Source organism: Larus michahellis, chromosome 7, assembly GCF_964199755.1.
Source record: "Larus michahellis chromosome 7, bLarMic1.1, whole genome shotgun sequence".
Lineage (NCBI taxonomy): Eukaryota > Metazoa > Chordata > Aves > Charadriiformes > Laridae > Larus > Larus michahellis.
Window position 1 is genome coordinate 17,572,719 of NC_133902.1, and position 24,905 is coordinate 17,597,623.

Here is a 24,905-nt window from a genome sequence, read left to right on the forward strand (position 1 = left end):
AAAGTCAGTAGAAAAAAAAATACATAAATACACAAATCTGATCCGTCTTGTCTTGCAAAGTTTGTTTCTGCATATGTTTTATTCTAAACTCAATGTTATGAAACTTTGCCCTTACTCTTACCTGGCCATAACTCTTAAGCACCGTCAATAAATAATCTTATTTCGTTTGTGCAGTTCTGGAAACAAGAATTTAGCTTAATTGGTGGTTTTGTAGTGGCTCCTTTTATGTCTCTACAGAATTTCTCCCCGGACTTAACTGATTTCCGTTTAATCTTTCAGACACATACCCTTAGATGGGGTGTTCTCCACCAGTTCCGGTACCATACATCAGACTTTACGTTGTTATGGGAGGGTCCCACGTTAGTCGGTAGGAGGAAATTATTCAATATCTGAAGTCAGTGTCATATAGAAAGTCTCAAACTGAGCTTTACGAATCGAGCACTTCCTGGAGAAACATTGTGTGCAAAAATTCTTCACTAAATGGAAACAAGAACGTTGATACATTTCATCAAAATGTGAAAGAATAAGATTTCCAATACTGAAGGTTCAGAATTGCTCCGGTAGGTTTATATCCCTTAACGCAAACTTCAAGAAAAACTCCGGGGCAGGAAGTATCAGTTGTTTGGTGGTCAATTGCTTTTATTGGCAATAGTCCTGAGAGTGAGAGGCATCAGCAGCGCCTTTTAGAGGATCATGTAAACTGTATTTCAGAGGTAAAATGTTATAAGCACATTTGTGGAGTGTCTTGCAAGCAATTAGGAATTGTTTTCCATTAACACCAAAAGCTGAAGTGAAAACAAATTCTGGAAGAGGCAGAAAGTTTGAAAATTTTCTTACTTCTTAAAATCTCTGCCTTATCTGCAGCTGGTGTTGTAAACTTGGAGATTTTGTTTCTGGATGTGTCCTGCCACACCTGCTTATGCATCCAGTACCATGAATAAAATGTGATTTTTGTTACTGTCCCATCGTACACATTAATTTGTCCTCCACTAAATATTAAAAATTACTGTTGAACATGTATGTGTCAGTAATGTCTGTACTGTAGCCATAAATTAAATTATAGTTCTGTGTGCTGATGTGGATATAGGCACTAATCTGAAAGAATGCGATTGTTCTTTCTCCAGGAATGGAGGTTGTGTTCAGTTTGGTAAGTGTATCTGAAAAGATGACAGTATCTGCTCTCGTTTTTTGTTAAGTATCATTTCCAATCTATCGTAATCAAGTACTGCTTTTTTAAAATGCACCATATTGTAGATAGAAGCCCCTCTGAATAAATGGCATGCTTTCAGGTTTTTTGTGCTGCAATTTTAATTTCTAATCTATTTCTGCTTTGTCATTTTACAGTCTGCGTTGAGTGTTTTGTTGCTGTTATGTTTAGTATCTTGGGAAAGTAGTGCTGCTGCTAAATTGTCTTGCATCTTGCAGAGTCTTCTCCGCACAGAAAAAAAGAAAAAACAGACTAGAAATAAGTCAGATGTCCTGTCAGCTTGGCAGAGGTTGAATTATGGAAAAACATCCCTTTGCTAAATTTTATCATGCTGCAGTTCCTGGTGGAGCTGGTGACAGGAGCTGGAAAAGAGCAGTGGCAATTTCTGCGATTCTTTTCGAGCCAAGTGACCTGAACAGCAAACTGATTGCATAGTGAGTAACATGGTAACAGCGGGGCTGCTAACAGGGCTCAATTGCTGGGGATGTATCCAAATGCGAGGATTTTAAAAAAAAAAAAAAAAAAAATAGTGCTTGGTAATATCTGTTAGCGAGTTGGTTCTTTAGCCCTGCTTTTGCAGTTGCTAATGATGCTGTAATGGAGGGTGGCGGAGCTGACCACAAGGTTAGAGAAGGGCCAAAAAGGGCTTCAGCAGAGCATGAGCTCCTTAAAGTGCCAGTTTACACTTTCTTTATTCCAGCGACAACCCTTTTCTTACTTGCATCTGTTTTACTTCTAAGAGGCCTGTCTAAACTGTGTCTTATATGCTGCTTTTTGGGGTGTAGTCTGGCTTGCCAGGAGGTCTTTATTGCTCTTCCTACTGCTGTGCTCTTTATTATGGCATGATTGCTTAATCTGATTTTTTTTTCCCCAAAATTTTTTTTTATTGACAAATCTTAAAACATGTTAACATCCCATCTGCTGCCTTACAGCGTGTGTTCTATACAGCCGGTCCAACAAGCCCTCAAATACAGAGGGCAGTGCAAAATGTCTAAAGCTTGATTTCTTTAGTTGTCCCTTATATGTTGTCTCTTGGTCGTTGGTTTTACCTGTCTTTTGTGGATTTAACTTCAAAATTTTTGGTACAAAATGACTTTGCTGGCTTAGCATTGCTGGATGAAAGAATAAGAGCTAACAGGCAAGGTGCCTTGTCTCCAGACAAAAGGGAAAATTCCCCCTGCCCCTTGCTATAAAACTGTGAGAATAACACCAGCCTGCTCAGAGCAGGAAAACAAAAACCTGTGCTCAGGTTGGAAAGTAGGGGCTGTCAGAACAAAGGCGGGGGGCGATCCTGAGCCTGGGGAGCCTCATGAGGAGCTTGGACTTCACCTTGGGAGGGGCCGTGGCGTGCGCTGTTCTGCTGGTGCGTCGGGCCCTGGTGCTTCCTGCCATCCCTTGAGCTTCCAGAAGAGTCACTGTTGCTCTTACGTATTTGTTATTTTTGGCATACAGCATACCAAAGCTCTTTCATCTGAGTTGTTAAATGAAAAACTCTGTCAAAATGCTGATTTTACATTGCTGTCTCTTAGCTTCTACAGTTTTGTCCATTCCTGTGTGTGTTTGCAGTGTATTTAGTAACATTTATTAAAGAGAATAGCTCGCTTTTTCCTCTTATAATAAAGGGATGCTTTTGTCTGAGCTATCAAACATTTAGAACTGGTGTAATAAACATAATCCTTTTGTAATGTTCTCTGTTGTGTAACAAACACATTTTAAACATTAAAGTTTATTATTAGCATAGATTGTTCTTCAAAAGCCATTTCTGAAATGCATTGCAAATCGTTCCCTTTCAACAAATCCTTTTGCATATGCAAATCCTATTGAAACTGTTTGCTGTGCTGGGATTAGCACTTGTGTCTTCAGAGTTTAAAGGCCTGCCTGAATGTAGGGGGGGGGGGTGTGTAGTAAAACACAATAAGTATTGGCATTGATCTTCTGAATTCCTATGCCAGAAGACATCCAGGGCTGTTCCTGAGTTCAAAATACATGCGTTTTTCTCATTCTCTAGAGTAGAGAATCCTTAAACTAATTGCATACAATTTAAGTTTAAAATTGAAGCTTGGTCTGATGAGGTCACATGCAGTGGTAAGTCCCTGGTGTTGCAGAAGGAAACTTGTGACCATTGAAGGTGGAACTTTTGCCTCTTCCCACTTCATAAAAAAGAAAGCACCAATCTTTTGTTGTAATGTGATTTCCATCAATAGTAAATGCACAGTGAATTTTATCTGGAAAGCCACTCACTTTGGTTTTTAGAGAAGGTGGGATTGCCCTGTGTGGTGACCAGTCTTAAACACTGAGTTGCTTAACAGGTAACTTTATTTACTGGTAGTCACTAAGACTGTGGGTGGACGGTCAGGTGGAGTGTTTTGAGAAGCTCGTTGAGGGATATGTACCTTAACTGGATGCAGCATTGGGCTGGCATAGCTCTTGGCATCTGGGCATCCCAAATCCTTTGCCAAGGATCAAAATATCCCTTGAACTGGATAGTTAATGGCAGCTTGTTGTCCTGTTCATATGGTTACTTTAATGACACTTAGATTCTTGGGGTAGAGCAACCTTTAATGTATATTTTGTTTGCTTATATGAACCTCTCTTTCTTTTCCTTAGTTGAGTTGTGCATGCACACATACCCAAAGCAACGTGGCCACACTATGTCCATTGTAGGATTGTGGAATAAATACTAAATTGGCTAAAGAATACAAAAGTACAGCATTGTTCACACATTAAGGAAAAGTATAAAATCAAGAGGCTTCTGAGGTAGAAAATAGCCGCAACTGGCATGAAGGACACAACATCTGTGGTTCCCTGATAAGCTACATGAGGTACGGGACGGGATGCAATTATTCCGCGGCTTTACCTTATGATGTATAGCGGATATGGGAATGGGATGATACCATGAAACAGATAAGCTGCCAATTAGCTGCCCGCTAGATGCTCAGAGCCAACATTTTGTCAAATTTTGATGAAATGCTGTCCTTTGTGCGAACTTTGCTCATTATAATGTCATTATAATACCAAAACACACCTCCATCCTGAAGGCTACCCACCTCCAAGGTGCGACCACTCCTTCTTGAGTCTGCGCCCTGAATTTCTCATAAACTATACCTTTAATTGTGAAGCGAGAAAAATTTACACCACTCATGATAAAAGTATGTATGACTAAAGTCACTCAAACTCCACCTTGAAGATAACAAATAGTATAAAAATAGCCCGAGAGAGGGGGGATACCCAGGGAAGACACTATCGCAAAGAATTACATCACTGACTTCTGGGGATCAGTCGCCGGGCTGAGCCTCTCTTCCCCCCCATAGGGACGCCTTGGGGTAAGACTTAGATTATACCGAGTGCTTTCTCGGGAAACTTAGAAATTTCTCTAGAGAATCTCTTTTCTACATTTAGAGCCAGGCTGTATCATTTATAACTTTGTCACGCGTTTTGTATATGTAACAATACTTTCATTTGCACGTGCTTTGCAGACAGTGTGTTTATCACTGGCAATCCTAAGAACCTATATATCTGTTGTTTAAATAAACTGCACTTTTTTAAGTAGCTAGTAGTTTTGGTTTCTCACTGAACACGACCAAAGACTCGAGAGTGGTTCATGAGCACGACTAGACTGAAGGTGCAGTCCACTATTAGTGTATCCAAATCGTAATAGTTTAATACATATTAAACGCGACTGGACTGATAGTGCTGAATTGGGCATCACTCAGAATTTAAACCTAGCCGCACCTAGCCTCCCACCTCGGTGAGGAGTGTTAGAACGCAAGGGGGTTTATCTTCTGCCAAAACTGCTTTGCCCCTTTTCACGCAACAAGGATCTAGTAGTATTTTGGGGGAACCTGAAAATACAGCATCGTATTGTACTGTACAACTCAAAGACATAAGTCTGTAAAATATGAAACTACTTTTTGAATAGCTTCTCTTTACGTATTTTGGCATTTCATTAATTTTGTCATTCCAGAGGTAATAATTTTCCTGTGATCTATGTAGACTTTTTTTTAGCAATGCATGGTCTATTTTGTTTTAAGAAGTAAGCTGGAAAGTTAGTTATCAGATGAATGGGACCGTGTTACGAAAATTATCCCGACTATTAATTGTGACTGTTGGGCACAGTCGCTCAACTAGTTTTATTAAGGGATTATGAAAACTGGGGACTCCAGCAAATTTGTTTGGTGTCAACTGGTTGCTCCCTGGATGTGCCCGGGGTTCAGAAAGCATTTTGAGAGTTTTGGGGTTAAAATACCTGTGCTGTGTTTTCTTGGATGTCGCTGCCTGCTTTGATGCTGACAGCTGGTTTGTGTTATTTGGTCCTCCCTTTTCTTGCCAGTGTCTGTGCTTGTGGGACTGCAAATGTCATAGCAATACTCTGGTCACCACCGGTATTGGATTTAAAAATGTGGGGGATATGTAAGGAAGAGATGATTAAATTTTCAAGTGTGGCATAAAAATTTTGCCAGGAAGAGCTTTTTCTTGCTCATTTGAACTGCCAAGCATCCGTGATTTGGCAGGGCAGCCCCCACCCAGGTGGGGTGAGAAGAGGTTTCTTGATGGGTACCCTGACAGTACATCTGACTTCACTTAATTATCTGCTAATAATTGGTAACTAGCGTGGAGTAGCCGGGCCCTGTGCTTTGTCTCTCAGTTTGCTGTTGTCTGGTTTTCTTTGATTTTTTTTTTTTTTTTGGCTGTTTATTTATAGCCCTTGAATGAAAGTTTCCGTTTTTAAATTTCTTTTGTACCTTACACATCTGTGCGCAACCGAAGCCTTAATTTCCAGTAGAGCTTCTTCCGAGAAAGACAAGTCATCTCTGTCCTTATGACGTTGGGGTGAGACCCAGCCGTACCTGGCGAGGTGAGGGTGCTGCTGTGGCCGTGGGCACCAGACAGAGCTGACGGCACCTGCAGCCGTAGTGCTCCTATGTGGGCAGGAGTTGTCCTGCCTTCTGGGGAAGCCAGTGTGGTCCCTTGTCAGTGGATTTAAAATCAACAATTAATCTAACTAGGCATGAAGCAGATGTGGTAGGAAAATGGAAATGTGTTTTCATGTGGTGGTGACGTATTTGCCATTTGTTTGTGAATTGCTTGGGCTTTGGTTGTGAAACAAATGTTGTTTATCTTGGAATTTAAAAGTAGTATCTAGGAGTTGTTTTCAGTCAAGGGATTCTCTGCTTTCGGCCAGGCTTTGAGGGGCTGGTATCAACTGCAGAGAAGGCCATGCCTCACTCAGAGCATGAGCGCTGTGAGAGCATTAATTCAGAAGAATTATTAAAAAGCTGGTATAAGACTAAAAAGCCAATAGTTTTGTTACTAAATGTATGAATGCACATGCTTTTGGCTTCGGCATAATAGACCCCAGGATTTCTAGGCGCGCAAAATATTAAGTACCTTCTGGAGTGTCTCGCCACGTGCGTGCCCTTTGGAAAGGCTGCAGATGGTTTTCAGAGTCACAAAACCACTTTTAACTTCAGAGCTTGAAGAAAACCAAACCTTCACCTATCTGCACTTAATGAAGGAACATTACTGGCAGATGCTGAAGAAATATCTTTTTCCATAGAAGATTGGATTTTGTGCATAAACCTTGTTAATATTAATAAAGACAGGTCATTACTGGTTTCAAGTCATATATGCAAACTTGAAGAGATGTAGTGTGTTAGTGGTGCTTCTGTTGGTGATACTTTTTTATAAAAAAAAAATTGTGAGGAGTAAATCATCTTCAGTTTAGCATGCATATAATTGACTTGCTCTCATCATTTATGCCTCTTCTGATGGCTGACACCGTTGCTTGTGTCTTATGCATCGCAATTTACAGTCTCACGGAAAGGTATGTTTAGATTTAAGCCATGCAATAGTGTAACTAATGAGAAATATAGCAAATTTATAGCACTTGATGATTGATTGGATAAGTACCTAGATGTTAATTGAAATCTGAAGACTCTCAGCTGTCTTTCAGTAAAAAAAAAAAAAAAAATTTCTTGGACAAGCAAAACTATTGCTTTGTAGTATTTCACAAGGACTTTGCATGTTTCTGGAAAACATGGTTGGTATGGAAAGGTGGGAAGTGGGTAGGTTTTCTTGGTAATTTGCTAGTCCTTGGGTAACTAGTGTGTGTCCCCTAATTACCTGTAGGAGCTGACTAATTTGTACCTACAGCAGTATCACTTAACTCCTTATTTTACAATCTCAGGGTGACCTCAGCTGTCTTCCCCCCAAGATTGTGTGTTTTGGCCCCAATTCAGTATGGAAACTTGCCTGTAGTCAGCAGTTTTGGCGTATCTTCCCTGTCCCTGTTTAGCAGAGGGGTGCTCGGGATTAACTATTGTGTGACAGATCATCTGGATAAATACTTTACGTTAATCTCTCTATTAATAACACCGTTGAACCGACCATCTCTAAAGAGATTGCACAGCTTTCTTCTGTGCTGTCATTCTGTAAATGTACCATTCTTGCTGGAGCTTAGTCTTGTGAAAATGTCTAAATTTTCCCATTAAGTGCTTAAAAAGTAATAAAACTAAAGCCATTAGCTTCCACTCGTCAGATCTGTATCAAGAGAAATATTCTTCGGTGCAATAAATCTGATCAAGTGTTCGACATTTATATCATTGGAATTCATTCTCTGGAAATGGACCTTCGAAGGTAAATTGCGTTAAGTAGGGCAGTTTAAATTTTTAATACAATCTTATTGTAACTGTTAGCAAATGATTAAAGTGCAAAGGGGGGCTTATGTTTTGTGAGATTTATGTTAAACGCTGTATGATGCTTCGACTCTGGCGGGTTACTCCTTCTATGACAGCTGAGCATGCATAAAAGCCACAAAAACAAATGAAGAATTATTTAACCTTTAGTAATACAATAGATGACTTTATATCTGCTGTTGGATTTGTGGAGATCGTTTTTGGAATGGTATTTATTTCACCTGCGAGTGAAGCAGCAGTCTTGGTAACAATAAGCTTAACGATTCTTCTAATGGGAATTAGTGTGTCCGAGAGGTGGATTTTGATGGCTCAGTGGACAACGAGCTCATCAACTGAGGTGTTTTATTTAATCTTGTTTAGACCCTTGCTCGTTTGTTTTGAGGAAGGTTTTTCTTTGAAGTAAAACAACATTGCTGTGTTTCTTAATTTTAATGGTGAAAAATGTACATAACTTGGGCTCCAGAAGGGTTGATGTATTTGTGCATCTTTTGGCTATTGCTGGAGTGTTAGTGTTGGTCTTGCTTTGCACAGTGTGTATGTTCTTACATTGTAACTCGCTTTTACACAGGAGATTGTCACCTTTGGGTGCAGCTGCATGAGCATCATAATCATGAAGTCTGAGTGTTTTAAAAGTACCTCAAATTCTTTTATTTTGACAATGAAAGCATGGATGACTCTTCCACATATAAATTGTCTGCTCTGTATTGTTTGGCCTGCTGTATGACTCTGTCTACCAGATGGGCCAGGAAGGCAGGAGAAGACAGAGATAGTTCTCTGTTAATTTTAATCCACTGCTACAGAACTGAAGCATGCCTTCAATTCTATGGTTTTATTAATCAAGCTGCAGTTTGGTGCAATACCATCAGGCTGGCATCACACAGTGGTAGGGACAGTGCGATACTATTGGAAAGCAGGATTGAAAATAACAATTTAGTTTAGGAGTCAAAAATGCCGGGTCTGATTAAACATATGCATTACAGCTTCTCTGCCTGTGTGAAGTTTGGTATTAAAAACATGGAAACAAAAGAGAACCAACATCTCAGCGGCAGAGCCACCTCCATGGATTATTTCAAATACATACTGCCTGAAAATGAATTTTGAAGTGGTTTTTTGCATGAATTTGAATGAAAATGAATTTTTACAAAATTGCCGCAGAATACCAGTGCAAAGTCTTGAGTATTCATTGGGTAAGTAGTTAATACCTAGATGTAACAGAGCATAAGACTGGATATTTAAACACTAAATAAAATGAGGTAGTTTTCCACAAGATCCATTAGCAGAACATCAGAAAGGTGGACAGTGTAGCTTGTGTTTGGAGTGCCCTTAAACCGCATTCTGGTTTTCATTCTCTCGTCCAGCCGCATCACCTTGCAACTTCAGAGATTAGTTTCTGTCTGCTTTCTGCCAATTCTGGCTGGAAAGGGAGTTTATGTCCAAAGTTTGTGGACCATCTTGAGTTGGGGCAAAACAGTAGATTGGGCCATCCATGGTTGCGGTGGTCACTGGCTCTAGAGAGAGCTGTGGAGGGAGTGCTAAACCCTGCCCTTAGAGCATCCAGACTCCGCCTGGCTTACAAACAAGCTAGTTTTAGGACTGCCACAATACTTCAGAATTTGAAGATACATAATTTCTATTCACAAATTACATTTTTTTTCACTCTGCTACACTGGGGACACAGCCCTTGTTTGGGGACCAGATGTGCTATAGGCACGGTGCCACCTCTGGGCTCAGAGACTTTGGATTTTTAGGGAAGTTCAAAAAAAATAAATCATTGATTGTTCTGATGAAAGGCCCTTTCTTTTTGGTAACAAAACCTTTACTTCACAGGTGAATTAATAGAACTCTCTGAATGAGGCGTAAGCTAAGGTGAATTTGGTTTAGTAAATGGGAATAAGTTTATTTCTTTCTACAATGACGGATATGTCTGATTCTCACTAATGTAACCAGAAGCTTTCTGTCATTTTGTGTGCTGTTAGGGAGCTTATTGTATGTGCCTAAGTCTTTAGAAAGTATAAATATTGTCTATGAAACCTTTAATTCAATAACGTGCCCTACAAAATGGTCTTGCCATGAAGTTGCTTCAAAATGTAGATGTGAAATTGCTTGCCGGGGGGTAAAATTCTTAAGCATGGTATTGTAGTATGTTAGTTAATTCTATGTTTTGACATGATTAATATTGATTAATAAATAATTCTGTGTTTTGAGATAGAATCAAATAACATACAACAATACTATGCTTAAGAATTTTGTTCTTAAAGGATGGCTAAAACCCCAATTATTTTATTTATGGGGATTTTATGAAACACATCAATTTGTTATTGTATTTGAATGGGCTGTTTTCTGTTTGGTTTTTGGTTTTGTTTATTTTCCTTGTTTGAACATTTCTAACTTTTGTGTTTAAAATTGTGCCTTTGTGTGGGAAGTAACAGGGTGTATGACTTGATTCTGTTGTGACGGAAAGATCAGCAGAACTTCATGATTTCCTGGTTCGGTAAATCCATGTTGCAGAAGTCTTTACCTGTACGTCTGACACAGTGTTTGCCTTATCAGTCCTCAAGCCATGTGCTTCTACTTGCAACGTGGCTTGAGTAGTGAAGAAAGCATAGGTTTGTATTTTAAATTTCCTTAGATGCCAGATGCTTTCCAGGTTGTCTAGCGGATTTATTGACATACTTGCTTACCTAATCTTCGGAGACAGTGATTTGCATCCAAGTTGGAAATAAGTGATATGCAGTGTTCATCATAGTTACCTGTGGAGGAAAAAATACATATTGGCATTGATTAGAGATATTTAATACTGAGCCTTATTTATAACTGTATTTTTGTATCTAGTAAAACAAGAACAGTTGTTACTTCTGAGAACCAGAGCTGAAATGTGTATTTCAATGAAGGCATCACGAAAACAGTACCACTAAAGTGTGGTTTTAAATTTACTTTAAGGAGAATTTTGTTAAAGTCTTTTAGAAACATTAACACTGAACCAGCCTGTTGTAGCTGAGCTTGATTGTTAACTGTGGTGATGGTGAAACAGTATTTTTCAGTATAAAATTCCTGTGTTCATACATGGATTTCCTATTGACGGGTGTTATGGAATAGCCTTATAGCTCTTGAAACTATCTGTATGTGAGGAGTTACAGAATTGTTTTCGTAGGGTGAAAGAATTGTGCATTTTAGTAATAAGATGCAACTTCAAGCTTTTTTGAGGAGCCTGTGTAAGAATACAATAAAATGACAATATAATAAAGCTACCAACTGTTCTTTGTAATGTATGTTATGTTCAGTGTATTCATTTCTTCTGTTGATTAACTCCAGCCAGGGTGAGTTCGAAGAGCCCGCTCTGCTACAAGTAGACTTGCTGCTGAGCAGCCTATTAGCCCATCGTTCCCGGGAGAATGTAAATGGATCTATCGAACAATTGTGTACAGCTTGAAGTTTTAACCATCCCACGTTAGGGAAGGTGAAGAGTAATACAGGTGTATAGCATTGCGTATCCTGCTTTGTTCATGTTTTGTGGGGGTTCTGTCTCTAGCTTCATAGCTGTGTACTTGGCTGTCCTGGCAATTTTTTTCATTCCAAAATTAACATGAGTAGCCTTGACTTTGTTCCACCCTGAAGGTAACTGTTTATTACGGTCAGCATTTAAATCCCCCAAGTATTAGGAGCAATCACACTATAGCTTAATTTATTTTCTAGCAAATTAACAGCCCTACAAGGTAATGGAAACAGAAATGAAGATAAATTTGTTTTAACATAATAAGACAAAGGGAATTCAGGTAAGAATTGGATCCTATATTAAAACTTGGGAGCAAATTTGAAACTCTCCCTGGAGTCATCTTAAATAAGCTTGTGTCTACATTTTAGCTTTAGATATCCCAAGGAAGACCACGTGTAATCAGAAAAGACAGTCATCCTTATCAGTATATAGTATTCACTCCCAGCTAATGAAGGATTTTACTTCTTAGAAACTTGTGACAACAGGCATACAGTATAGCGACGCTTCTAGAAGATTAATTTATTTGCGTAATTTTACTTGCATAGTGTAGGAGTGATAGCTTCTCTCTAACTTAGAAAACTAAGTGGGTTTATTTAGCATTACCGAGTTAACACATCTTTTAACAGGTTCTGGGAAGCAGTATCCGGTGTTACTGTGATTTCAAGAGTGATGCGGAAGCTCAGTATTTAACTATGTGAGAAGTGAGGGGAACAGAGAATTTTTATTGGCAACACATTTAGGACGCACACAGATACATACTGGCTTTTTTTATCCCCCTAGAAATTAGCTTGAGAAATGACTATATCCAAGCCCAAAGACTATAGGAGTCTAGCACTTATTTCTGCATTACAGCTGGCATGTGGTATGCCAAGCTCTCCTTTTAAAGGGAGAAGTATAAAAGTAGTTTAGCCTAAAAAAATGGCTTGAATTTAAAATGGGCACAATGGTTTTAATAGTGGGTACTTCCATTAGTGTTTCCCATTCAAAAACGTTTGTGGTTAGTGCTTGCTCTTGTAATTATTACTGCTTTGCCTGTAATATGTAATTGTGGAATAAATTTGTTTTTATTGAACACTTACTTATTGTAAACGTGGAATATTAAGCTAAAATGCAGTTGCCGTAAAAATGTAAGCTGCTATATATGGTAACTTCCCACAGCGTGTTTTCCTTAGGCAGGGCTTTTCGCATGAAACAAACCCTCAACAGGGCTTATGGGCAGAAACAAATTATATTTGTTCATCTGATGAACCGTGATTTTGTTGAGGTGTCAGTTATTCTAGTTATGCTGCTTCTACTTTCCCTTTCCAGGTTCTGTTGAGGTTACTGGGATTTTTTTAGGGACCAGGGCTTAGATGTGTATTAGTTAAGGTCTGTCTAGTGGTATTTGTGCCCTGTGATTCGTATTGTTGGCTGGAGATGTTTTCTGCTGTATCAGTTTCTCTGTTCTATAGGAATTACAGCAGTAAAGGCTGGTGCCCGCTACTGATACTGTAAAATACTTTTTAAAAGCAAGGATTAGTCCGTGGAATGGAAGGAGGCAGGAAAAGTTCAAGGTGTCAAACATGCAAAGAGTGTGTGGTGTCCTGCACGTTGTTCAGGCCAGCTGGCAGAGATGCTCTGGCCGCTGTACGCGCAGACACTGGGATGCGCCTGAATAACTGCAACCTCGGGATGATGCATCTTCTAAGAAAAGCAGGTGCCCGGCTGGGGAGGGCGCGGGTGCCCAGCGGTGCGGGGTCACGCTGGATGGCCAAGCTCACAGTTGTCCTCAAGCCTGCGGTCCGAAAATGAAGGGTGACAAATTTTGGGATGTTTCTGAAGCTCTTTCCTTTCCTTGCAATTTTAGGCACTGAGCAAGTATTTTGACCCTGTGCTCATGTAAAATTCATTTTTCACCATTTTTATCAATTAATCAGGATCAGGTTTCTTACGTAAGCCTTTGATGAAACGTTAATTTTCTCACTTAAAAGCATCACTATGGCCTTTGACCGTAGAGTAAGAGCATGCCCTTCCCGAAGATGCAGTATAGCATGCGTATTGCTCAGACTTCCTTATAAATCATGATCTCATCAAGAGTCTTGTTTGGCAGCAGTTGCAGCAAGGTTAATATTCTGTGCCTTTTGTAGGCAGAGATCTCTCTTGATGGTCTGCAAAAGCATCAGATCAATAATCGTCGTGAAGGTTACTCCAAACCACAAGTTTGCAAAAAATTGCTGTAGAATTTGACAAAGTCAACATTCATATTCAGAGGTCTGGGCGTTCCTTCTATCGAGAGCACTTGAGTTTAATTTAAAACAGATCTAATCACTAATGGGTGATGTGAGTTGAACAGAGACTTTCTGCAAAGATACTGTGTTGTTCGGCACTCAAAGTGATCTGTGAGCGTAGGAGGTGATGTTTCAAGTTGAAAGGTAATCTTTGTGTAAACTTTCAGATTAATTTTTTTTTCTCCCCAGCATTAAAATAGGTATTCATGAGTATTTGTCCCTTCTGTTGTTTTTTAGCCAGCCGTGAGCATTCTGACTTCGGCTGAAAGCTATTTTCTGTCTGTCAGTAAGTGGAAGAAAATTTAGATGGGAGTTGCATTCCCATCTTTTGCACAAATTGGCAGGTTTTAACTGAACCTGGTGTTCACTCATACTTGGACACATAGCAAAGATAAATTATCTTACACACGTTTTTATGAGAAACCAATTTTGATTTAAATTAGCAGTAATTCAGGAAGACCGTGTGCATCTTCTGAATACGCAATCCTCTTGTACTGGTGATAACTGAGAAGAGAAATATTGCCAGATGTTACAGGTATTATATGCCTGGAGTCTTCCCTTCTATTATTTCAAGTGTTTCTTGGTAAAAAGCCCCATTAAAGGGCGCAGCGGTAACTCCATTCACTGCCTTTTGGGAAAGAGAGCAGCGATCAGGTCATTGATCCGTTTTCCAGGACCTGTATTAAAACTGATCAGGTCTTGGGCCAGATGAGGCTTCCCTAAATGCATCTATTGTGCGAGGCAGAGGTACCTTTGTATTTTCAGTTTTAATAGGTGTGGGGCTAGATGAGACAGTCTTACCTTGTGTCTTGAACTTCTTGTAAGGAGTATTTTCCCCCCAGGCCTCTGCCTTTCTTGTCTTTATACTTGAATTAAGCTGTGCTAATGAGATTTTAGAGACCCGGCTGCCCCAGTCGAAGCAGCCTGGGCACTGCACGAGGAGTTGACATGTGATGAACAGCCCTTTGAACCAAGGAAAGACAACTCTTGTCAGAGCAGTTACTCTGGCAACAGTATTTCTAATGGTGATTAGCTCCCAAACGGAGCACAAAGAGGAGCCGGGTTCATTACGGAGGCACAGCTCTGGGTTTCGGGGAGAGGAGGTGACCCGCTCTTCCTCCTGCGAGTGGATTTAGTCCTCTGGTACTGAGCCCCACGCTGTCGAGGGCAGAATAGGAGAACTTTGCAGGGGGAAATTAGTGCACGGGTAACTTATTTCTATGTGCAAATGGGAGCGGTGGCGGTTTGCAAGGCAGAGCTGCTGTGCTGGAGTGCCAAAACCTTGCTTGGCAGCTCAGAGACCGCCGGAATGCTGAGTTTTCCTCCCTAGTGCCACTGTCCTTCCAAGAAACAACCCAGACAGAAGTTAGTAGTAGGGGCTGCTTCCCAACGAGTGCTTTGACTAACAAAAAAGTAGCGTTACAGATGAAAGTGGCAGGGGGTGGGAAGGTTAATTTTGTTTTGGCGAGCTAGGTCAGGCATGGAAGGAGAGGCATTCAAGTCAAGAGCTTTCTCTCCAAACTTGGACGTTTTATTCATCTTTCAGACTGGGAATTTCACATGCTTTTAATTAACAAGGCCTTAAAGCAAAATATAGCTTCTAGTCATTCCGGCTTGTGAAATTAAGTTTAAATGTATTAGAAGTTAGCATCAGTCTTCCCCAAAGACCAAATATTTGCTAAACGTCGATTCTTCTGGTTTACGACTCTAAATATCCTTGGCATACCCCTGTGTATTTGTAGAAGAGTTCTTGACTTTGCAAATAAACTTTGTTTAGCTTTTCATACTACAGATAGATGGTTACAATAAGAATCTCTCAGAAATTGATAGCTTAATTGAATATATAAAAGTAAAGAGAATGCAATTGATTTTTAAAGGTAGTTGAAATGCTTGTCGCTATCTTGATTATTGTTTATATCCGCCACGTAGATTAAGTCGGTATTCATCTGTTTTAGAGAAAGACCTTAGCAAGTATATTCACATTAAATTCAAAAGGACTGAATCATCTTTTGGATGAGGTGGAACCTGAAAGCTATAGGGCAAAAATATTTCTGCTTTCTTGTGTTCTCTATTCACATTTCTAGAAGAACATTTGTTTTAATTGTATAACTTTCTCTGGACTGACATTTCAATTACAGACACTTCGATATTAATCTGAAGGTTTTTGACTCGGAATAGTCTTAAATTGGTTAATGACATCCACTAGTTGGCTTCTCTCAACAGCAAAATGATATTTACCTATGGTCAGAGCTTACATCCAGCATTCTTGAAAAGCAATATTTCTCGCTGTATGTTTTTCAGCAGAGATCCCACCTACCCACTCAGCTGCCTAGTGGTGGTACTGCCTTTTGGAAAAAAATAATTCGCATTTGTGGACATATTCTAATCTAGGAATACTCTGACAAAGTTGCTCATACATCCAGTGTGAACCTGTGTATAGTTGTAGTTTCGGAAATAAAATATGTTGGTTTAAGGATTTTTCCTACTGCTCCTAAACGACTAACGAGTCGTCGCTTTGCATCCTAACAAAGATGTAGTAACAGAAACGGGTTTGGGGGCTGAACGAGCGATATGGCATGGCTGTCCTCTGGATCTGGTGTTAGTCCTTATAATTATGGTGTATTTCTCTCTTGCTACACAACCATTTAACTGTGTTTTTTTCCTCCTTAACTACTGTGTCTGAAGATGTCAGCAGCGGGAGTCAGCAGATCTGTGGGGTTTTCAGTGCCAGCCATTTTAAGTTTTGTGTATTTCAGGGCTTTCTTCTCGGAAACAGAAGATGTGGAAAATGTGAATTTGCAGCAGCACACTGCTGAGGAGATGTGTGCTGAACCCCTTTTATTGACTTCTGATGGGCAAGATTTAGGTTTCATCTCTTCTCTCAAGGTAGCTTTAGAAAGAGCACAGTAGGTCTTTTGACAGTCCAGCGATTGCCCCACAGATGATCAGTCACGTCTTTCATATGTTGCAAACTTTGAAGGGTCAGGGTACTCCTTTAGGTACTTCTGAAGCTCGTATCACCATCGTATCCAAGGGCAAGTAGCCCTGAGCACTTGAATATTGAATGCGATCTAATTATGGAGTGATGGCTATGCGACTGCAATGAAAGAAGCAAAAACTGTTTGGTGTCTCAAAGGAGAGCCGGTTGCCTAATGAAGAGCGGGGAGAGGCGGGAGGAATCGTGCTCCGGGAGGGGATATTGGACTGGTTGCTGAAACGGAGGGGGAATTGGGAAGGTTTGGCAGCTCAGAAGGGGATTTCCGTTAGGGGGCACATCGTTTTTCTAACAGACGGAAGAGATAAGAAATTTGAGGGTAAGAACGGCCTATTCTAGGATTTGTAGCACAATTTTAAGGAGGTAGTGTTAGATCTTCTGCTGCAATTTTACTATTTTTACAATGCGCAGAATAAATTACCCTTTGTGCTGCTTTGGGTAAGGTTTAGTTCCTAGCTGCTTTGTGGATTACTCTTCAAAATTCTAGTTAACATGCTAATCCGTGTATTTCTAGAGTAACAGTTTTTGCCTTTTTTTTCCCTCTTTAAAATTTATTTATTTTTTTAGGTTCTGCTTTTGTAGTACTTAGTTAGCATTCAGGTTGTGCGTTTGAGTAGGTGAGTTCAGACTCTTCAGATTTTTTGCCTCGTGTCTTCCGAGAGTGATAATTTGGCCAGATTGAATGACGTATGTTAACGTGATGCTACAAGCACACCGATATTCAGATTGAAGGAAGGAGGTAAATATTTTCCTTGACTAATTACCTCTTCAATGTGAGTGTGGAAGCTTTTGCTGAAAAGGTAGTTTTCGTTCATGTGTGGTTTTAATTCAGTTTTGGTCTTAATTTAGGTCTTTACCACATATGATGAAGACAAATCCGTGTGCATATGTTAAAATCTGACCTTCGGTTTGCTCTCTGCATTCACTAATGCGTGTTAAAATATTTTAATGTATGGCTTTCCAGGCTCCAGATCAATAAACCAATGGGTCTGAAATGACAGAGTGCTACAATATTCCTCTGTAATTTAAACATGATTAGCTGATGAAGGTTATGATCAATATGCCAGGGAAAGATAAATTAATTGATACCATCCTTTCAGGATGATAAGAGGCCTATTGGAGGTGGGATGTAACTAATGAAGCTGCTTCTTCGTATATAGGAGCCATTTTTTATACAATGTATTCTCACTAAATCATGGTTATGCCATCATTCATTTACATGAAAAACATAAGCCACAGACCAGGTAGTTATTAAAATTCCATTCATTTGAGGAGAAATTGTATGCTTACTCTGCTGCAGTTTCTCTGCCTGTGTTATAATGTATTGAGGAAAAAATAATCTTGGAATTTACATAAAATCTTTTTATATTTTCTGAATAAGACAGACTGAATGCTGTTAGTCCGATTATTACAAGTTTCTGTGTGACTTTTTAAGTAGATGCCGATAATTGTTGCCGTTCTGCCTCACTGGTTTTGGTAGACACGGTGCAAGTGACGACAGACTCCTTCGCACAAGTTGCATGAAGTGCTTCACTTCATGAAGATTACTGCATGCAAGGAAGCTAAATTTAATTAGTGGTATTTTTGATTAGCCACTCTGCTAGTCTCTGTTTCTGAAAACTGCAATTTTGTTTACTTTTTAGTTTGTGACCCAAAAGGTAGGCAACAAATGTAGTGTAAAGGATTTTATTTTTAGGTATTTATGACCTAAAAAGAGCTGTCTCCAAAGCTGAACAGCGGAATGAACTGAAATTCCAGTGTATCACCGAACAAATGTCTGAAATAGTTTGACTTTTTGAAATGGAAAATATACAGGAGAGGTGTGGAGGGTGCTGCATTTCAGATCAGCTCTGTTTCTGTTTTTTATTTTGAGTCTGCTAAGCTGCATGTAGAGATGTTAATGACTCTGATCCCTGCCTCTGTTTCCTAAGTGCCACTTTTCTTCACTCTCTGATGTAGGACACCTTCCAGGGTCATACCAGTAAATAGCACTGAGATGCACTTGAACTTGATTGTTAGTCAAGTGTGGTTTATATTTATCTTCTCTCTGCCAGGAGAACATCCCAAAGAAGAATGGAAAATGTGTACTACCATAAACTTTGTTAATGTGATATTACAAGCACAGACTTGTTACAGCATCCTTGGTATTGTTTTTTGTAATTTGCACACCTGACTTTTCCCCTTCTACTTGGATGCTTCTCTGGTGGAGAGAGAGTTCCAGGGTGATTTCATCCATGTGGAGAACAGAGCTGGAGTCTCACGTGGAGCTTATTGTGAAACACCAGCATCTGTCACCTTAATTGGATATATTACAATGAATTTTTGGAGCAAGCTTTGGCAATGGAAACCCCTATTTTGTGTTTTGTGCGTTCTTGTATTTTCGACGTGCCATGTTTTCCAGTGCTTAGCTTACCTGCCTCTATGTTTTGTTTTTCTTTAGTTGCTCAGAAGATCGTTGCAACGAGGAAGAAACAGCAACTGTCGATTGGACCCTGCAAATCTCTACCAAACTCTCCGAGCCACTCATCCGTGTGTTCTGCCCAGGTTTCTGCCGTACATATCAGTCAGGTACAGACTACAATGAATGCTTGCTTGAAAAAGGAACGGATAGGTTGCTTTTCATCTAATGTGTTTAATGCCAGTGCTCTTTTTGCAGCATGATAGGTAGTTGGCATTTTTTGAAAGGTATCAGTGATCTGTAGTTTGAAGCAAATTTTTTTTTCTTTTTCATTGGCTTGACTTTGTTTCAAGAAACTGCTGCAGTAAAATAGTTTGGCTATAAAAGCATCTTTGATCATACTGATTTATGCCCAGCAGCATGCTGTTCTAAGTAGATCAATTGTTACGATAGCGGGATTTGCTGTACTGTGTTTTAAAATTACCTCACTGTGTTTTTGGTTATTGTTCTCATTCAGTTGTGTGCTGAGCGATAATAGCTGGTGTATCTCAGTGGTTAGCATGCTAGAATTTTACATTTGTGAGCACTGCGCGCAGTTGTAATTGCCTGTCTCTGTTATGCTCAATTGAAATGATTCCCATTAATGACATAGCCATATATGTTGCTATTGACTTGTAGATACTGTGTGTAAAAATAAAACACTACCTTAATGTATGGCAGGAAAGGCTGGTGGCCTTGATGGTATTTTTGGAAACACGGTTAATACCAGCATTTCCTAACTTACACTTTTTTTTTACCCACATACATTAATACACTCTCCTTTATTTCCCTTGTGATACCCTTCCTCGGTATCTTTGTTTTGTAGTGCCAAGTGGTAATCTTTGCATACATTCACAGTTAGGATGCATATAAGCTCTGTCATTCAGATCCAAGACCTCTGCAGCCAGGCAGATTGTAGTCCGGCTCTGTGCTCTCACTCTTGGCAGATGGACATACAGGACCGTCACGTTGACCCTGACAATCTGTGGCCAGAACTGTGGCCTAATTTCCACTATAGCAGTCTGAATAGTCTGATAACCACCAGCTTTCCTGGTGTGTTTTTCAGTTTAAACTCAATAACGTGCCAATAATGTCTTCCTAAGGTTACGTTGCAGTCTTGAGCCACCCGTGTGAGGTTTTGTTTTATCTATGGACCTTTCTCCCACACTGAGAATGTCTGCTTTTTGATAGAAAGCAGTGTAGTGAAGAAGTGTTCTGTCTTTGGGGGAAAGTTTGGTGGTGGTGGTGGCTTTTTTTCTTCCATTTGACATGTTCTGAAAGCCCTCTGGTTAGATTTATACCACAGGATGAAGGCTGTAGTTCTTTGCTCATAGTGAACGGCTCTTTCTATGCCCTCGACAAAACTTCCACCATTGGGTTAACTCTAAAGATGCAGATACCAGTATGATCTTAGAGTTCTTTGCTGTGGGATGTTCTGCCTTGAGCTGGGCCCAGATACCAACCTCAGATTATGACTCTTACTTCTGCTGATTACACCAAAAGAAAATGCTGAAGTTCAGATCCCCTTTTCTAAAGCAGGTGCTAAGGTCCATGACTCTTCTGATGAAGTACAAGTTCCTCATATGGAAGAGGTTCTCCCCTTTCTTGTCGTATGTGACATTCACCAAGTTTTCTCAGCCACTCTCTCTCTGACCAGGTTGTTGCCATAAGTGCTTGGAACTGACCTTCTGTATGAAAAGTTTTTGTTCCAAACAATTTCCTCCAGGCAGTTGTGTATGTTCATTCTTTTAGAGAGGAATTATGCTGTCTGTAGGGGCTACCTGAGACCCATCCTATTCAGTGATGAAAGAGGAAACGTGCTGTCACAGAAATGTGGAGAACAAATAGCGCCATTTCCAGCACTGATCTTACTCATGGATCCAAGAATGATCTAGTTTACTCAGTCTCTTGATGAATGTATAGTTTTTTAAGACTTTCTAAGGAGGATAGATGGTGCTTTGCACAACCCAGTCTTAGCCAGCTGCATCTCTGTTCTGCATTGTCTTAAAGCAGTTGAGGTCACCCTTCTTGTTAATGAAGCTTGTTTGATTAAAAAACATCAAACATCTAGGTTCTCACCAGTTTCCTGCACAAGTCCAGTTTGTAAGCCAGCAACAAATACTGAATTCGAGACCAGTACTTCACCTACACAGCAAACTTCTTGCCAGTGATAAGGACTGTTTAGGAAAATCAAGACCAAGGTAGCTTTTCTGATAAGGATCCTTACAGTCTGTTTCAGTAAACGTGAAATAATGTTCTTCCTTTACCAGCTGGCATAATTATCTAACGGGGCAATTGCAATACCAGTCAAAGATGTCTGTTTTCCGAGACTGATGTCATGCCTAAGAGTATAGGCCATAAATCTGTTTCATGTTTTATCGCCTTTGTGCTACACTTAAAGGCAGTATGACCTTGTTTAAGGAAAGGAAGCTGAATCCTTATCCTAGACTTAAAAGAACTTTGCAACTGCAATTCCAAGTTTAAGATGATCTGGGGGAAGATTTACCATCTCTGATCTTGGCTGGAAGACTGGCTGGTGTCTTGCCCTTTAGAACATCTCTTTTGACATAATGATGTTTCATTGAAGATTTCCTCCACGAATCAAAAATGTTGTTATTACAGTGCCCTGCCACTTGCATTCTCTACAGGAGTGAAAGCCTTCAGAAGTAGTGGTTACACAGATAACTTCAGAGAGAGTGAGATATTGTTCCTTCTCTGGTTGGACCACTGGTGATCTAACTCCTGCAAACTCCTCAGATGACTCTGCAGTCAAGAGCTTAGGCTTTAGAGAAAGGAAAAAAGAAACAAAGAAAAGTGTCACCTTACCCAGTCTAGTCCTTAGCATACCTTGGGGGAAATTCTACGTTTTAATACCAACAAGGGCTTCTCCACCCGGTAGTTTCAGTATTCAAACAGTGAAAGACTTGTTTGTGTGTTTGCGTGCATACCTGTACTCATGTCCAGTCATCCCCGTCTAGAAAATGCTTTCAGATATGTCTACATTCCACTCATGCACTTAACGTATTTCCAGAGACCTGGTTCACAGAATGAGATGCTTCCTATTCCAATGACGAAATCCACTTGTGTTTGCAGCAGGTGCTCCTTCTGTGTTCCTTCTCTGACTTTTTGTTTATAATACAAGTATGTCAGTCGAGGTGAGGGTTTTACTTGGAAACCTTTGAATAGCCAGAGTCAATAACCCTTGCTGCAAGTACTTCACAGACATATGTTGGCTTTCAGGGCAGCACAGAATGCATGCAAAGAATTTTATTCTCAAACCCAAGGATATCATTCACAATTCATGATGGACAGAACAATTGTATACCGTGTCAACAAGAAGGATGGTGCAATATTGCTTGTATTCTGCTAGGAAAGAATTGATCTGTCTGATGCATTGAGAAGTACTTCAGTCAGCAGATCACCTTCTGGTTTTTCTGAATGCTTCAAGAGAGTAGACTGGGTTGTTTTGAGAGGAAGAAATGATGTTTAGTGTATTGAAGGCCTCTTATCGGCCACAGGGTATCTCAGGATAGGTCTTTTTACTTTGGCCATCAACAAGAAATGCACACTGAGGAGATTACGGACCAGTATCTTGCATCCTCCCCATCTCTATGCCACCTTTCCTTTCCCTCTACCCCACCTCTTGCCAGTCTTTCTACACATGATATGCTTGTAGACCATGTTGAATCTTATTTCAAAAGAGCATGAGTTTCCCTTACATCACAAAACCATATAGGCATTCCCTTTCCCTACTCGTTCGTGCACTGATGGAATTTGCTCGTCCTTTCCATCTGGCATACCAGGAAGGCATTTTTGCGATACAGTTTAAGATACTTAAGCTACATGAATAGTGCTAATATCCAGCAGTTCCAAAGGGCTCTTTTCTCTGCCCTGACTCTGGAAGGGGGGATCATCTTGTTCCGAAAACCATGAGGCTGCTCAGGTGGGCACCACCTCTGGTCCTCAGTACATTCCACCCGAGCTCGAGATGCATCAGAAGTCCGTGTGAAATAGCCCTGTACTGGATAGCCTGTTGGGTAGCTACCTGGAGGTGTGTCTGTTTTTAAGTTTACGCGGTTGTGAAAACATCTGAAAATCACGTGGCACGATACCCGTAGTTGCTGTTTGTGTGAAAGACTTTGGGCCCCTCTTCAGACAAATTGATGATGTGGAGGTGGCAGCTCGGGGTCCCTAGCAGTGTGAGCTTACTTGTGGACTCCAGTTTTGAAGGCAAAATGAAAAGCTTATTTACCAGTGACTACACTTCCTTGAAATCTATAGTCTGCATGTATTTCCACACTTGCTCTCTCCCCTGGAATTAAGCTGTTTCCGTTCTGCTGTGACAGGGGATTGAGATGGCACCATGTCCTTGCCGTGCGTGCCTGCGCTTTTCTATGTCTACCTGTACTACATATACTCCACCGTGACAGAGGGGCCTTAGACACCACACCTTCCGTGCTCTGAGTTTAAAAATATTACCTGAGCGAGTACTGAGTGCTGCTGTGTAAAGTCATCCGTAAAATCATTACACATATGGACTGCAGTGCACAGAAATGTGTTTCCTGCTCAGCAGTGTCACTCTCCTAGGAGATTTGCATTATTCCTGAGAAAGCTGTGGAGCTTCACGTGGATTTTTACTAAACTGCAGCTCAGGCATGGCTAGCACACAAGCTTGCTCCCTGCTACCTGCTGCAAATCTATAAAGACGCATTATTTACGCTTGCGCTATGCCTCCATAAAGTTTTTACTACAGCATGTTTGTCTAAATATGTAAATTAAAGTATTAAAAGTGCAGTCAGCTTAATCATCCATTATTATACTGTATATGAGACCTGATTATGGATAAGCACTAAATAGTAGGGTACAATTATCTTATTTATAGCGGGGGTCATTTGGGATGAAATACTCTGTTGTAGTATTTTGGGCACTTGAATAAAGAAGAGCTTAACTAGCTTTTCCTTCTGCTTTGTCATGTAATTGCGAACCAGAAGCTGCAAGAGAAATGAAAACAATATTTAATACTGTTGCAACATACATCATAATCCTTTTGTATTTACAGGGTTATTTCTAAGTAATCTCTAACATTTATTTGAAAAAAGTGGTTTTTTATGTGTGTGTGTGTGTGTGTGTATATATGTGTGTACGTATTCCCCTTCATTTGCGTGCATAGTTTTCCACGCAGCACACATGTATATGGAAGTGCGTTCTCCGGGACTCAAATGTTAAAACTCAGTGCATCTCTAGGTGTGCTTTTTCTTCCTTTCTTTACCTTCACAGGGTGGCAGTTACGTTCCTGATTAGTTTTTGTTACGCCCAGTGTTACCTTTTCCTTTCTAAGTTCTTCAGACTCAGACTTGATCTTCTTAGATTTTCCAGTTTACAACACAGTTGCTGCCACTGTAACACTGAAGCCTGTTGTCACTTTTGCTTAACTAAATGCTATTTCACCGAGGTGACTCTTTTTTTTTTTATGTGCTAGCTTACTTTATCTTCAGGTGTTGTCTTCAGATTCTCTTGGTGCTCTTTGGTCTTTCTGAGAGGACAGATCTGCTCTTTCCTCTACCTTGCTGTTGCAATGAGAAAAGACAAAAGCTCCCAAGACGGACAAGTTCTAATATGTCCCAAAGGGTGAGGCTAAACTGCTAAATACAGGGAAATAATACAATTATTACAAGACAATTTGGTCATAATGGGGAGGGATAGACTTGCTGACATCTCCAGAGTCATTTATCTGGACCTAGGTTTGAAATCAGCTGTCAAATTTGTATTCCACAGCAGCACGCTCAAAGTTTTCTGGCTTTTGCTAAGGCA

The 24,905-nt window shown here is 40.1% G+C and overlaps 1 protein-coding gene across 18 annotated transcripts in view; it reads left to right on the top strand.

Moving 5' to 3' along the window:
- AGAP1 (ArfGAP with GTPase domain, ankyrin repeat and PH domain 1) overlaps positions 1 to 24,905 on the top strand; it is a 385,263-nt gene that overhangs the window by 154,738 nt on the left and 205,620 nt on the right. For all 18 annotated transcript variants that reach the window (XM_074595890.1, XM_074595893.1, XM_074595895.1 and 15 more), the window contains one exon: positions 19,098 to 19,225. In XM_074595890.1, the coding sequence (XP_074451991.1) occupies positions 19,098 to 19,225 (128 nt within the window). The remainder of the gene's footprint in view (positions 1 to 19,097; positions 19,226 to 24,905) is intronic.